General features: G+C 43.3%; 1 protein-coding gene across 4 annotated transcripts in view; it reads left to right on the forward strand.

The window, feature by feature from the left end:
* kcnma1a (potassium large conductance calcium-activated channel, subfamily M, alpha member 1a) overlaps positions 1-12,434 on the forward strand; it is a 194,588-nt gene that overhangs the window by 105,366 nt on the left and 76,788 nt on the right. For all 4 annotated transcript variants that reach the window (XM_061837674.1, XM_061837675.1, XM_061837676.1 and 1 more), the window contains exons 4-5: positions 3,732-3,825; positions 5,284-5,395. In XM_061837674.1, coding sequence (XP_061693658.1) covers positions 3,732-3,825; positions 5,284-5,395 — 206 coding nt within the window. The remainder of the gene's footprint in view (positions 1-3,731; positions 3,826-5,283; positions 5,396-12,434) is intronic.

Raw genomic sequence — 12,434 nt, forward strand, 5'->3', positions numbered from 1 at the left:
CTCCTTGCCATCACCAAGCTTCACCCCCCCCAGGCTGTGCCAGGGCTTAAAGGAGTAACAAGAGCCGCGTGGTGCCGCGGTCTATTTTCCGCAGGACACGGACAGTTCGTGGCCAGAAATCCCATGTGATTGTGCGGTGTGAAGTGACAACCCCCCACCATCCCCGGACAACACACACCCGATGCGGCAGCCGGGATTTTGTCTCGTCTTGCATTGGTTTCCTGTTGGAAACCCTGACGCTGGATGAGAGAACGCAATCCGCTGCAATAATTCTGTCATCATTTTTTCTATAATTGGTTCATAGGCATTTAGTATAATGCCCACACGTTCATATTATTTTGGGAAGTGTTGCTCTGGGAGCTGCAAGCACAGTGACGTTTCACGGAGCTCCTCCTTTCATTTTGACTTATTGAAAACAGTTCCCGGGTGTCTTAATATTTCTATGGTATAGCAGTACTATAACAGTTCCGTGCCGGGGTCCAGAGAGCTGGTTGCAGTGACGACGTCATGTCCAAAAAAATGTAGAGGAAGTCTGTTGTTCCATGCTCAAGGCCACATTTGGATCAATCTGGCCATTTTGAGGCCTTGTTCAAATATCTCCTGTGACCCTTGTGAGGATAAGCGGCTTGCAAAATGGGTGGATGGGTACTGAGTAAATGGGTAGTAATTTCATCATTGCATGTGGGCGGATTATGGTAGCGATGATTGTTCCAGAAAGTCCTCTTAAGGCCATGATTTATTTGACTGCGTTCAAATTTCGACAGGGTATGTCAGACAAATGGATGACTTCTTTTTTTATTTTTCATTAAAGCTTTTGGGCAGAACTTGGCTTTTGCATCCAGCTGCAAATTTCCTCGAAATTCCATATTGTGGGTTGGCAAGGGTCCATTTCTCACTGCTTGAGGCATTGTTTTTGTTTTAAATTTGACTTCCATGTCAGTGGTGCCTTCAGGTATGAGTGACGCGACTGATAACTTTTTTGAAATAGGAGCCGTCATTTGAGCCATTCATTGCTTTGACTTGCGAGTGCAGACTTGAGATTTGAGCGTTAAACTGTATGCAGTATTTTCATAAAAAACAGACTTTAAACTATTTAATGCCAATCCCACTTGCCAGCCTCTCGCAATCGACCAGCGGGGTGGTGGGAGCCGGGGGGAAAGGAGGAGGGGGAACGTGCATCGCTGCGACTGCCGTAAATAGGAGGCCGGATTGCTAGAACGAGCCTTTATGTGAGTGCGCTCGATGTATTGGCCACACCTGAATCAAGCAACGAGATGGATGATACTCTGACGCCTATTTTTGGGGGGGCACGTTGTCACAGGATGAACCAAAATTGCCTTGCGATCGATCTGGTGTAACTGAATTTCCTTTGACATGGCTCATTATGTTGATGACTTTCGACGTAAATGTGCTGGCAGTACGTGAAGCAGCTCGGAACATTCGCTTTTGGCATCACTTCCGAACATGCTCAGTACGGTTAACTTACATTTCCTGTTTTCGGGTGAATACCGGTTGTTTGGGAGCAGGCTTGTTTTGTTAACAACGTTTATGAAATAAACACGTAAATTAATGTCAAGATGATACAAAATAAGCAACGTTTTTCAAGATCTACTTTTTCTACTCGGAACAAGTTTTATGGGGGTGATTTTTTTATGCTTGACTATGCAGAATTGCGTCGCGCTCGTCAAATCACAGTGACTGCGATTGGGTGGCGAGCATTTCAGTGTGTACTCTTGCCCACCTGGGATAGGCTCCACCTCACCTGTGATCTTTGTGAGGACAAGAACTATAGAAAATGTATGGTTGGATGTTTCAAAGCCCATTTAGCTGCTCTTCCAGATTGTCCCAGTCACTTTTTTCTTTCCTCTAGTTAAGTCACTATCATCAGACTTTTGTAGATGACCAAATGAAAACTTTTGGTCTCTAAATGTGATCTTTCCATATGATGCAAAGTCAAACTGACGCCAGCGTTGCATGCTGCCACGCTCTCGACGGGGTTATCGAGAACGCTTTGGGGTCGTATGACTCGAGATGAGCAGTTCGTCAGTATTAGGCCATAGCGGAGCCCAAGGGGGGGAGATGCCGCAGTGACCATTCCAAATGGTGTCTTCACTGTGCACCATCTGTGTGTATGTGTGCACGCATAGTCTTGTAAGAAGCTATTTTTGCAATGGGACAGCAAAGGAAGTTTGTTGCTTTGATGCATGACTCTTTAATTGAAAATGTTCGTACATCGCCGTAAACTCCTTTTTGGGGACGGACTCAAATTAACCTCTGCCTGTAATCTGATTGCACTTCACGAGGAAATTGCCTTTCAACCAAATCAAAGCATTTATTTTTAACAATAGCCGCGAGCGGTTCTAATTTCTTTGGACATGGGCGAGGCTTTTACATCATCTTAAAGAGCAGAACAGTCCCGAGGATACGCCCGAGACGGACAGCACGGATTAAAAGTCGGATCATTTTCTTGGACCGATACTCCCTCTCTGGCGTGTCTTTACTCGTTCATCCGATTTCATGGATGATAAAAATGTCGAAGCCTCGCTCGTCTACCTCCAGAGATCAGTATGCATTACACTCAATCCTGTACACAGGGCTCCTTTCATCTTGTCTATACTTCAATATTCCTCTCAAACAAATGCGACTATGTATTTTTGTAGCGCGCGTGTGTTCCCTCGCCAGCCGATGCATTCTCAAAGGTCGCGTCCATCCCAGCAAGCCATTATGCATATTCATGATATTCCTACGCGCGGGTGGATTGAGGGGGGGATTTTGGTTTCCTGATTGCAGGCGTACTTCCAAGTGATGAATTGGACGGTTACTGCCTGTGATTGCTTTTTGTGCCTACTTGCTAATGATTTATCATCATCGGGGTAAACACGAGGATGGGTATTATGACAGCCGAGCACACCGTGACTTATTTATCAACATCTGCCATTCGCAAAAGAAACATCCGGTTAGCGGCCGCCGCCTCTTGGTTGACAGCAGAGGATGCGGGAGATTCTGCAGAGTGGAGAATCTGTCATACTGGGGAATATTTGTAGTTTAAAATAAATGCCCTGTAAGATATTTTAGAGGATGCGGATGACAGGCAGAATTACTTTTCTTCCTGTTGGAATCTTATAATCCAGCCTTTGCACAAATTCTGTAGTGGTCTCCGCTCTAATTGCTGCCGTGCCCCAATTATTCACTCAGTGCATTGTCCACTTGAATAAATACACCGCGCCTCAAATAGATGGATTGTGTAATTCTTCCGACTTGGACAAAATGTTGTGAAGGAGTTGGTTGTGTACCTGCACGGTACAAAAGATCAGCTTTCAGTAATGGGAAAACTGTGTCCTTCCCGGCAATTAGCGTTTGACATTTCACGTGGTCACAACATTGGCCAGTGGTTAAATAAATTAATATCTGCACCGACCTTGCAATTGAGTCAATATATGAACACGCCGACGTCTATTGGAGGAAATACTTTGTTGTTCCTTTAAAAACAGCTTGCAAGAAAATCTAGATTACTTTGGCTCGAGTCCCATTTCAGCCTCTTGTGACGGAGGAGCAAAAACACACAAACAGAAGCGTCTCGTATAAAATTCTTTTTAATATTGTGATATTGATTCCACCCGTATTACCCACCTAGAGTGTCTCTCTGTAGGATATGGGAAAAAAATAGACCACCTTAATCATCGGGTCACGTGTCCAATGAGTAACGCGTTTCTCTCTTTTCTGTCTTGCAGCCCTATAGAATCCTGCCAGAATTTCTACCAAGACTTCACGTTACAGATCGACATGGCCTTCAATGTCTTCTTCCTCCTTTATTTCGGTCTGCGGGTAAGCCGCACATGCACTATTATGCTTGTTTCTAATCATAATGTCATCAAAAGAAAATACTGTACTGTGAAAAACAAATTAAATCAAATACCTGCACTTATGAATGAACCTTATCAATGGTGTACGCCTCCAAAATCACACCAAACTTATGTTCGGCAAGCATCCGATGATTAACTTCCAGAGATGGATAGCAGTGCGCTACATTTATGCAGTTACACTTACTCAAGTAATATCCATACATCCATTTTCTTAGCCGCTTATCCTCACAAGGGTCGCGGGGAGCGCTGGAGCCTATTCCAGCTGTCAATGGGCAGGAGGCGGGGTACACCCTGAACCGGTTGCCAGCCAATCTCAGGGCACATAGAGACAGACAACAGTCACACTCACAATCATACCTAGGGACAATTTAGAGTGTCTAATAAATGTTGCCTGTTTTTGGGATGTGGGAGGAAACCGGAGTGCCCGGAGAAAACACAATCAGAACTGTGAGGCCCCCGTGCCGGCACTCGAGTAACATTTTGGTTAAATTCAACTTCTCTGAGAAGATGATGGTGAAGCACACTTTTTACTTCTACTCAAGTATTTATGATAATAAGAAAAATTAATTTTCCTGTTATAACGATGTACATTCTGCTCACTACTTTCATATATCAATAATTTCCTGTGCAATCAATTTTTAAACATTCATTTTCGACTTCCCAATAGGCTGCAGTTGTTATAGTCCACCGTGAGTACTTCAGTGTTGTTTGAATCAAGTTCACCAATCAAACGACACAAGACAGTCACATGTCCGCACACAAAGTATGCTATTGGGAGAAAAAGAACCGCTTGAAAATGCGGCGTAGTTTTGTCTCATTAGTCAAGTAATTATCCGGAGGACTACTCGACTCGAGTTATTCCAGAGTAACGACTCTTACTTGTAAAATGTGGCTGTACTCTACCCACATCTGCTCACTTGTGTGTGTATTTTGTTTTGTTTGTTTTCCCCCGTGCATCTTTACAAGACTTATTCAGAACAAAGGGCCAGACTCGGCGTATTATTGGTGGTCCAAAGAGTGCAGTTATATCCACCTCCTTCCCCATCCAAAAAATGAGAAAAACTGAAATGGTGAAAAACATTTTAACGCTTTATCTCCATAACTGAGTATGACTACATGATTTTTTTCTTGAGCAGGGATCCTCAAACAAATCTCCAGTTTCCCTTTTCTTTTGCAGTATGAAACTGGCTGTTCTTTTTTGTGCACAAACAACCCTAATAGTTTAAAGGAGATCTGTTTTACATTGCTGTCATGTCTTCTGGCAAATCTGACAAACGACTAAATCAACTCATAAGCTACTTACGCCCCCTACCACGGGGCACGGATGAATCAGCAAGTCGGGTGGAGTCCCTGCATGATGTTGTAAAGGTAGCTAGCGGTTTATGTTTGTGATTACTGACTTCCCCGTTTCTTCTCGTAGTTTATAGCAGCCAATGACAAGCTGTGGTTCTGGCTCGAGGTCAACTCGGTGGTGGACTTCTTCACCGTCCCTCCCGTCTTCGTCTCCGTCTACCTGAACAGAAGCTGGCTCGGTGAGTCGCCGCGGGTCCTGTCCGCGATTGTTTTGCCCTCAACACAAGCACCCCCCCAACACTCCCCTCCCCTCCCCTCCCCTCCCCTCACCGCCACTCTTTTCTACCATTGGCCCTCAATCTTTACCTGTCAACCTTCCTCTTTATCAGCGACTCTCCCTCCCCTCTCTGTTCCCCCATTACCGCGAGTTTCTCTCTGCGGCTCTCTAGCTCCCGGGGGCTGCAGTCTTCTTTGTCTTGTCATGGAAAGTGACAGGAAATCTCCTCTGATATTTCAAGGAGCACAGCCACAGAAGAGTGTCTCATGGGGAGACCAGAGACTACGGTTTTATGTCTTTTAAACAAAACACAAAGAGTAGATTGCGCCTGAAACAGCTCACTGTGACCCATCACCGCTCTAAATTCACAAATCCAACATTTCGCTCCTCATCCGCACACACGAACGTGCAAGTCTTGCATGAGCAGTCTGGAAAACACCCTAACCTGTATTACATAACGGCCTAGTTTCATCTGCGAGTTCGGAGTGTTATGACCTAAATTACACTGCAGTATAAAGGCTCTCTTGTCTTGCTCCGGTGCACAGCTACTCTGCTTGTAATACCATGAATAATACTGCTACCTCAGGACCTCGGCCAAACACAAAACCCGGATTCTCGTATGTGATCCTCGGCCATGATGCTCTCAAAATATAAGGCGCTCTTCTCAAAACTGGAAGACTGTAATAATCACTTGGTAAGAGATTATATTGCAGTTCCACTTCAATAGGTTTATCTGCACTGCATTTCTTGAAATCTGGTACAAGACCTAGCTCAAAATACTTGCTGCAGTTGAGTAAATCAACTGCTACATGAGGAACTCCAATGAAGCAACTAAACTTCCATTGCCACTCTACAATAAAAAAAATATAGAATATACTTTGATGCCTCGATTCTCAACCACAATCCATTCCAGAAAACGGTTCGAGAAGTGATTTGTTCGAAAACCAAATCGATGTTTCCCATCATAATGAATGGAAAAAGAAATAATTCGTTCCAAGCCTAAAAAATTTGGATTTTCTTTGAGCATTTTTTTTAGCTTTTCCTGATTATAATCTGCATAGTAGAAATACATGTATAGTTTAAATACTTTATATAATAAAATAATTCAAGAAATATTTTATTTGTTGTTATGTTATTTCTAGTTTTTTTTGGGGTGGTGGTGTTTGAATAGACAATAACAAAATATGTCGTGGTTGGGTTAGCTGTTTGCGCTTCGCGCATTATTATTTCCGGGGTTTTTTCGGGGTGGGGGTGTGGGGGTGTTTTCGAGTAGACAATAATAAAATGTGTCGTGGGTGGGTCAGCTGCTTGCGGCGCTCGCATTATGGTATTTCCAGATTTTTTCGACGATGTGGGAATTCACAACAAAGCGCGTCGTGGGTCAGCGTGTCTGGCTGCGCGCAATATGTTATTTCCAGGTTTTTGTCGGGGGGTTCGAGTACCGATTTTTGTTTGTTAACAGAAACAAAAAAAATCTGGAAATCTCCCTTCGAAAACCGATTTGTTCGAAAACAGGGACGTCAGAGAACTGAGGCTTTAATGTATTTTTTAAATAGTAGTTTATGTAGCTGTGGCCTTGTGAGTTATTTTAACTTGAAACCCATGGATTGGAAGACTGAGACATAATTATCTAATATTTAAGGAAATCTGTATGTAATATTTTTCCATTGTGCCTACCTGAGTCACAAAATTGACGGGAAAATAGGAAGCTGGGGTACATTATAAGCTGTTGAGGGTTTTTCGAGGTGCCTTGCCATGGCTAATGAATCCCACCAGGAGTTGAAGTCGTGTAATGAATTAGAGATGGTCAAGTTATCCGGTTCTTGGTGCTCATGATGCAAGGTGTCCTCATCCCCTCCTCAGAAAATCATCGCAACAGGGGCCTTGATGAGAATGATGAAAGACTGTGAAATGGCGCTCCGGCTTCTGCTTGACATTCTGGCGGTGTAATTACCTGCGATTTTTTTTTTTGTTTTTTTTTTAATGCACCAAATCTTGGCCTGGAATTTATAGCATTGGGACTGCATTTCAGATGTTGTGCAAAACAGCAACGAAGAAGAATTAGTTAATTCTAAGTGACTGATTTATTCAGAAATATAATATCTGTTTCATTTATACCTTGTTGGATATCTATAACCACGGCAAGGAGATATTAACAAAACTCCCAGTGGCATGTGAGTTAAGTGTGTGTTTACTGGGGGGAATATTTTCCCACATGCCACAGGGTTCACAAAACATTGCAAAGTATTGCTTATGAAATTAACAGAATGCATATCTGCCGGCGCATGTTGCATCGCCTGACGGGCTGGCAAAAAGCTTCGGGAATACTAATGAGACACTCCGAGTCACCGTTGATATTCACGCCGTGATGAGTTTGGACAGGAGTCGTGATTATTATACAGGTCATGTATTATGTAATGTGGAGTTTCGGTACTCTCGTGTGCCGGGTGAATATAATCACAATTGATCACAGACAGCGGAACCTCCAAAGTCAAGCGCCCAAAAGCCTTTACTTTTTCTTTGTCTTTTTTTCTTTTTCTTTGATGAGGGCTACGGTCGTGGTGATGATTATAGAACTGTAAATGCAAGTTACTGTAACGTGGTGCAATTTGGAGTCTCCAGTGAATGCATCTTTTTGGGGTGTGGGAGGAAACCTGAGTGCCCAGAGAAAACCCACTTAGGCACGGGGAGCACATGCAAACTCCACACAGGCGGGGCCGGGAATTCGACCCCGGTCCTCAGAACTGTGAGGCCAATGCGCTCCAGCTGCGCCATTGTCTTCAATAGTCTTCTTGAATAGTCTTCTTCAACAGTCTTCAATAAGACTTGAAGTCTTATCAGCAGCAATCATATCGAAATATTCCCAAACATGGGAAGTTCTCCTTCTTCAAGCAGGTTCCGTTGCAACCACGTTCAAGTCTTGATAAAACATTGCAGTTGCACACACGATGGAATAATATCCCAAATTGGGACATTACAGGTGATCAGCATTGCGTTTTCTAGTCGCTTTGCACTGTATAGCAGGGGTGTCACACTCATTTTTCACGCGGGCCACATTGTTGTTCCGGTTTCCCTCAGAGGGCTGTAATGACTGTAGAACAAAAATATTTAATCATCTCTTCATATTTACATCATCAATTTATGAACTTTGGAATCAGAAATCATGGATAATGTGTTTTTCAACAATTCACGTTTAGTAACACAAAAATGCTTGTAATATCTCAACTTCATGATTGACAATTTGAAATTTTGGTTCAGATTTTTCCAAGAATCATGGAACTTGACACTCTGGATTTGGCTTCGCGGGCCACATAAAATCATGTGGCGGGCCAGATCTGGTCAACGGGCCTTGAGTTTGACACCTGTGCCGTATATTCTGTGCCGTATTTGCAATGGCTGCCAAATCATCGGACACACATGGTCCAGCCGACCAGCGGAGCTTCATACGTCATCTTTTCTGGGTTTTGCCCAAATGAATCGCGCCTAGTCACACACGCTTCGTGGAAACAACCGTCCCATTACTCAACACATTTCGTCACATCTCTACATTTTGTGTTTTATCGGCTGAGCAATTTTACTTTTTTTTGGTTGTACTGAGATTTACAATACAGTGGTCAGCTTCTCTTTACACATCCATTGTCATTCAGAATGTAAAATCTAATATCATTGCCTTTACAGTTTGACAACATTTTAGATTGGTGACAGAAGAATTTAAGTTTTATTTTATGTACAGGCAGCGTGGGCTCAGCTTCCAGTCAGTCACGTGTGAAGGGTTGTCTGTGACCTGACAAGCAACTAGTTCAGACAGTAGACAGCTGGGAAAGACTACACCCGGCAACTTTGAACAGATTAAGCGAGAGAGAAAACGGATGTTATTCCTTAATGGGGGAAAAAGGTCCACACGTCATGGTTGGGTTTGTACCAAAGCTCCACCAAATCACTTTCAAGGAGGTGTGTAATGGCTTCCCCGACAATCAACATACTGTAATTGGTGAGCTGCATTCATTTACTGAAGTGTCTATTGTAGCCCTCAAGGGGGAAAGCAAAATGGGTTGTCTAAGCAGTGTTCTGTGGCGCATTCCCTTTGCATCCGTTGCATTTACAGTTTGCGTTCACGCCCAGGGAATAAACAACACGGCCAAGTGTAATGCAATTTAATGGCAGCGCATCACAGCCTTCTCGAGACGTCCAGCCCAGCGTGCACCCGCCCAAACAAGGCACCGTGTACATGTTAATTGTCCTCTTTGCGCTGCCCCTGCAAAATGGGATGTCGACGGAGCGGAATAGAGATGTCCCTCTAATGAATGAGGCCATGCAGAAATTAATCCTCTTTGAACTGATTTAAATGGGCGTTGTTCCCGAGAGAGCGGCGGGATTAGCATATGATAACCCGCCGTAGCCGGTCCGCTTTATTCTCAGTCAGTACGGTAGATGCACTATGGGTTTCTGTAAACACAATCAGTTCATTTATCATGCTCTTATTGAGGTGTGTTGCTTATAGAAGTAAATGGCAGGGACGCACTGGCTCTCATATCGCAACATAGGACTGCCTCCTAGTGGTACGTTTGCGTACTGCTTGTTGATTTTTCTACATGTTATTGAGTAGATATGGAGATTAAGTCCCCCTCGCAAGCTGGCTGGAAGCCCCCTGGTAATCATTGGTTAAACATTTACATGAAGCGTCTCTCATGCCAAAAACAAGCATGGTAGATGAATTTGAGACTCTAAGTAGTCCATAATTTTGATTTGTAATTGTGAATGGTTGTTTCTGTATATAATGGAACCCTGCATTTTGTAGGGATAAGAATCCATAATTACATGCATCCATTTTCTTAGCCGCTTATCCTCACAATGGTCACGGGAGTGCTTGAGGCTACTTCGGGCAGGAGGCAGGGTACACTCTGAACTGGTTGCCAGCCAATTGCATGGCATGTAGAGACAGACAACAGCCACACTCACAATCATACCTATGGGCAATTTAGAGTGTCCAATTAATGTTGCATGTTTTGGGGATGTGGGAGGAAACCGGAGTGCCCGGAGAAAACCCACGCAGGCACAGGGAGAACATGCAAACTCCACACAGCCGGGGCCGGGATTGAACCCAGGACCTCAGAACAGTGAGGCCAACCCTTCCCAGTTGATCCACCGTGCCGCCTCATCTCAGTTAGTAAAAGCTAATTACACACTATGCATTTTTCACGATTGAAAATTATTTTTGTCACGATTTCTCCCAAATTATACCAGAATCTATTGTCTTTTATTTTCAAACCTAAAGCCCATTTAACATCATTTTCCTAAAACATTACGTTACTCAAATTTTCCCATTTCAATTTAGAGTGATATTTTTTTCATACTGTTATTGTTTTTGTGTTTTTAAAACTGTTCCGTTAAGGTGCCATTTTAGAATTGCACAGCAACCCGGATAATATGCTCTTGCGGACCGGTAATGGCGATGCTAAAAACGTGAAGATTATTTGATGCAGATATCCATCGTTTCAATATGAATGACTGAGTGTGTGTCGAGCATGACATCATTTAATCCCGGCAGGCTATAATCCCAGATGAAGCATCCTGCAGACCGCTGATTGATAAAAGGTCCCGGTGCGCCGGCACATGCCAGAACATGCGCTCTGCCTCGCAAAGCCTCAATGAATCCTCCGGAAAAGCCTTTTTTTTTTTTTTTTTCTTCATTGAGCATCTGGCCATCTGACACGTGTGTTGGACACCCCCCGTGTACAAGAGGCTTTGGCGTCTGTGACCAAGAGATTTTTCTCAAACGAGTGCACGTGTTTTCGAAAGCACCGGAAGTTCATTGAGGATTTTTTTTTTCCTTCCCATCTTTTGCACGCATAAGCACAACACAACATGTGTGGAGACACTGGACTGCATTCATTTTGGCAGATTAATTCAGTTTCCAAAAACCCTTCGTTGAGGAGGACTACCAAACAGGAGGCAGTACCATTATTATTCTCGAGAGTTGATACCTTTTTCATTCAAATCCTGAAAACTAATTTACGTAATCTACATCAGTATACAGATTTGTGATTTTTGCCGTACTGCACGGCAGGAACCATGTTCATTTATTATTAAGGTGTTTGGCGTTTCTGAAGTCCATCCATCTATTATCTGTGAGGCACGATGTCGCCGTATCCGAAGTCCTTTAACCGGTCTGTATTCCTCCCTGTTTGTTCATCATGAGGAGTCTGTGAGGCCTGTACAAACGATTAAACAGGCTGAAAGAGTTTTCTATTCAACATTTAGGTAACAATGGACCTTTCCAACTGGCGATCTCGAGCTCTGCCCCCTTAGCTAGAGTTGCCATGTCCCACAAGCTTCCAAAATGGTTTGAAGTCGATTCTCTATCTCGTATTCCAGATAATATTGCGGTATGTTTTTTTCCTCAAATGCGTCAGACTTGTCCAAGAGAGTTCTAATGAGAGGTCTCAACAATTTCACGCAAGGATATGTACACGGAATTAAGATTTTGGACGGAGCATGACGCAATGTCAGAGTTACAGCGAAATGTTGGCGACACATGCAAAAAAGTTTGAAGCCTCACAAACTTCATATTGAAATCCAACAGGATAAAATAGTGGAATTGTACTGCGCATGTGAAGCAGGGTGAGTACTTTATACTTGGAAAGATCACAAATAATATCATTGTAGTCTTTACAAGTGAGTGAGTGTATTCATTTGACTTGGCTCGTAATGGAACCCAGTGCTATGTGATACAAATGGGCAAATAGACATTTCTCTTGCATGACATCTCGCATTCATGTATCACGAACCCACCTCTTCGGTATAAAATATTACACACTTCATTCAGAAGTCCTGCAATGTATAAAGCACTGATAATAATTCAATCAAGCTCAGAAAAGATACCCTTACCTACCCTCGAACATACAGCCTTGTGTTTGTTGATATTGTTCACATTTAGTTGTAAGTCTGCTCTTCCTCAAGATTTAATCCACAGGTATCAAACTCAAGGCCCGGGGGCCAGA

Source organism: Syngnathoides biaculeatus, chromosome 12, assembly GCF_019802595.1.
Source record: "Syngnathoides biaculeatus isolate LvHL_M chromosome 12, ASM1980259v1, whole genome shotgun sequence".
Taxonomy (NCBI): domain Eukaryota; kingdom Metazoa; phylum Chordata; class Actinopteri; order Syngnathiformes; family Syngnathidae; genus Syngnathoides; species Syngnathoides biaculeatus.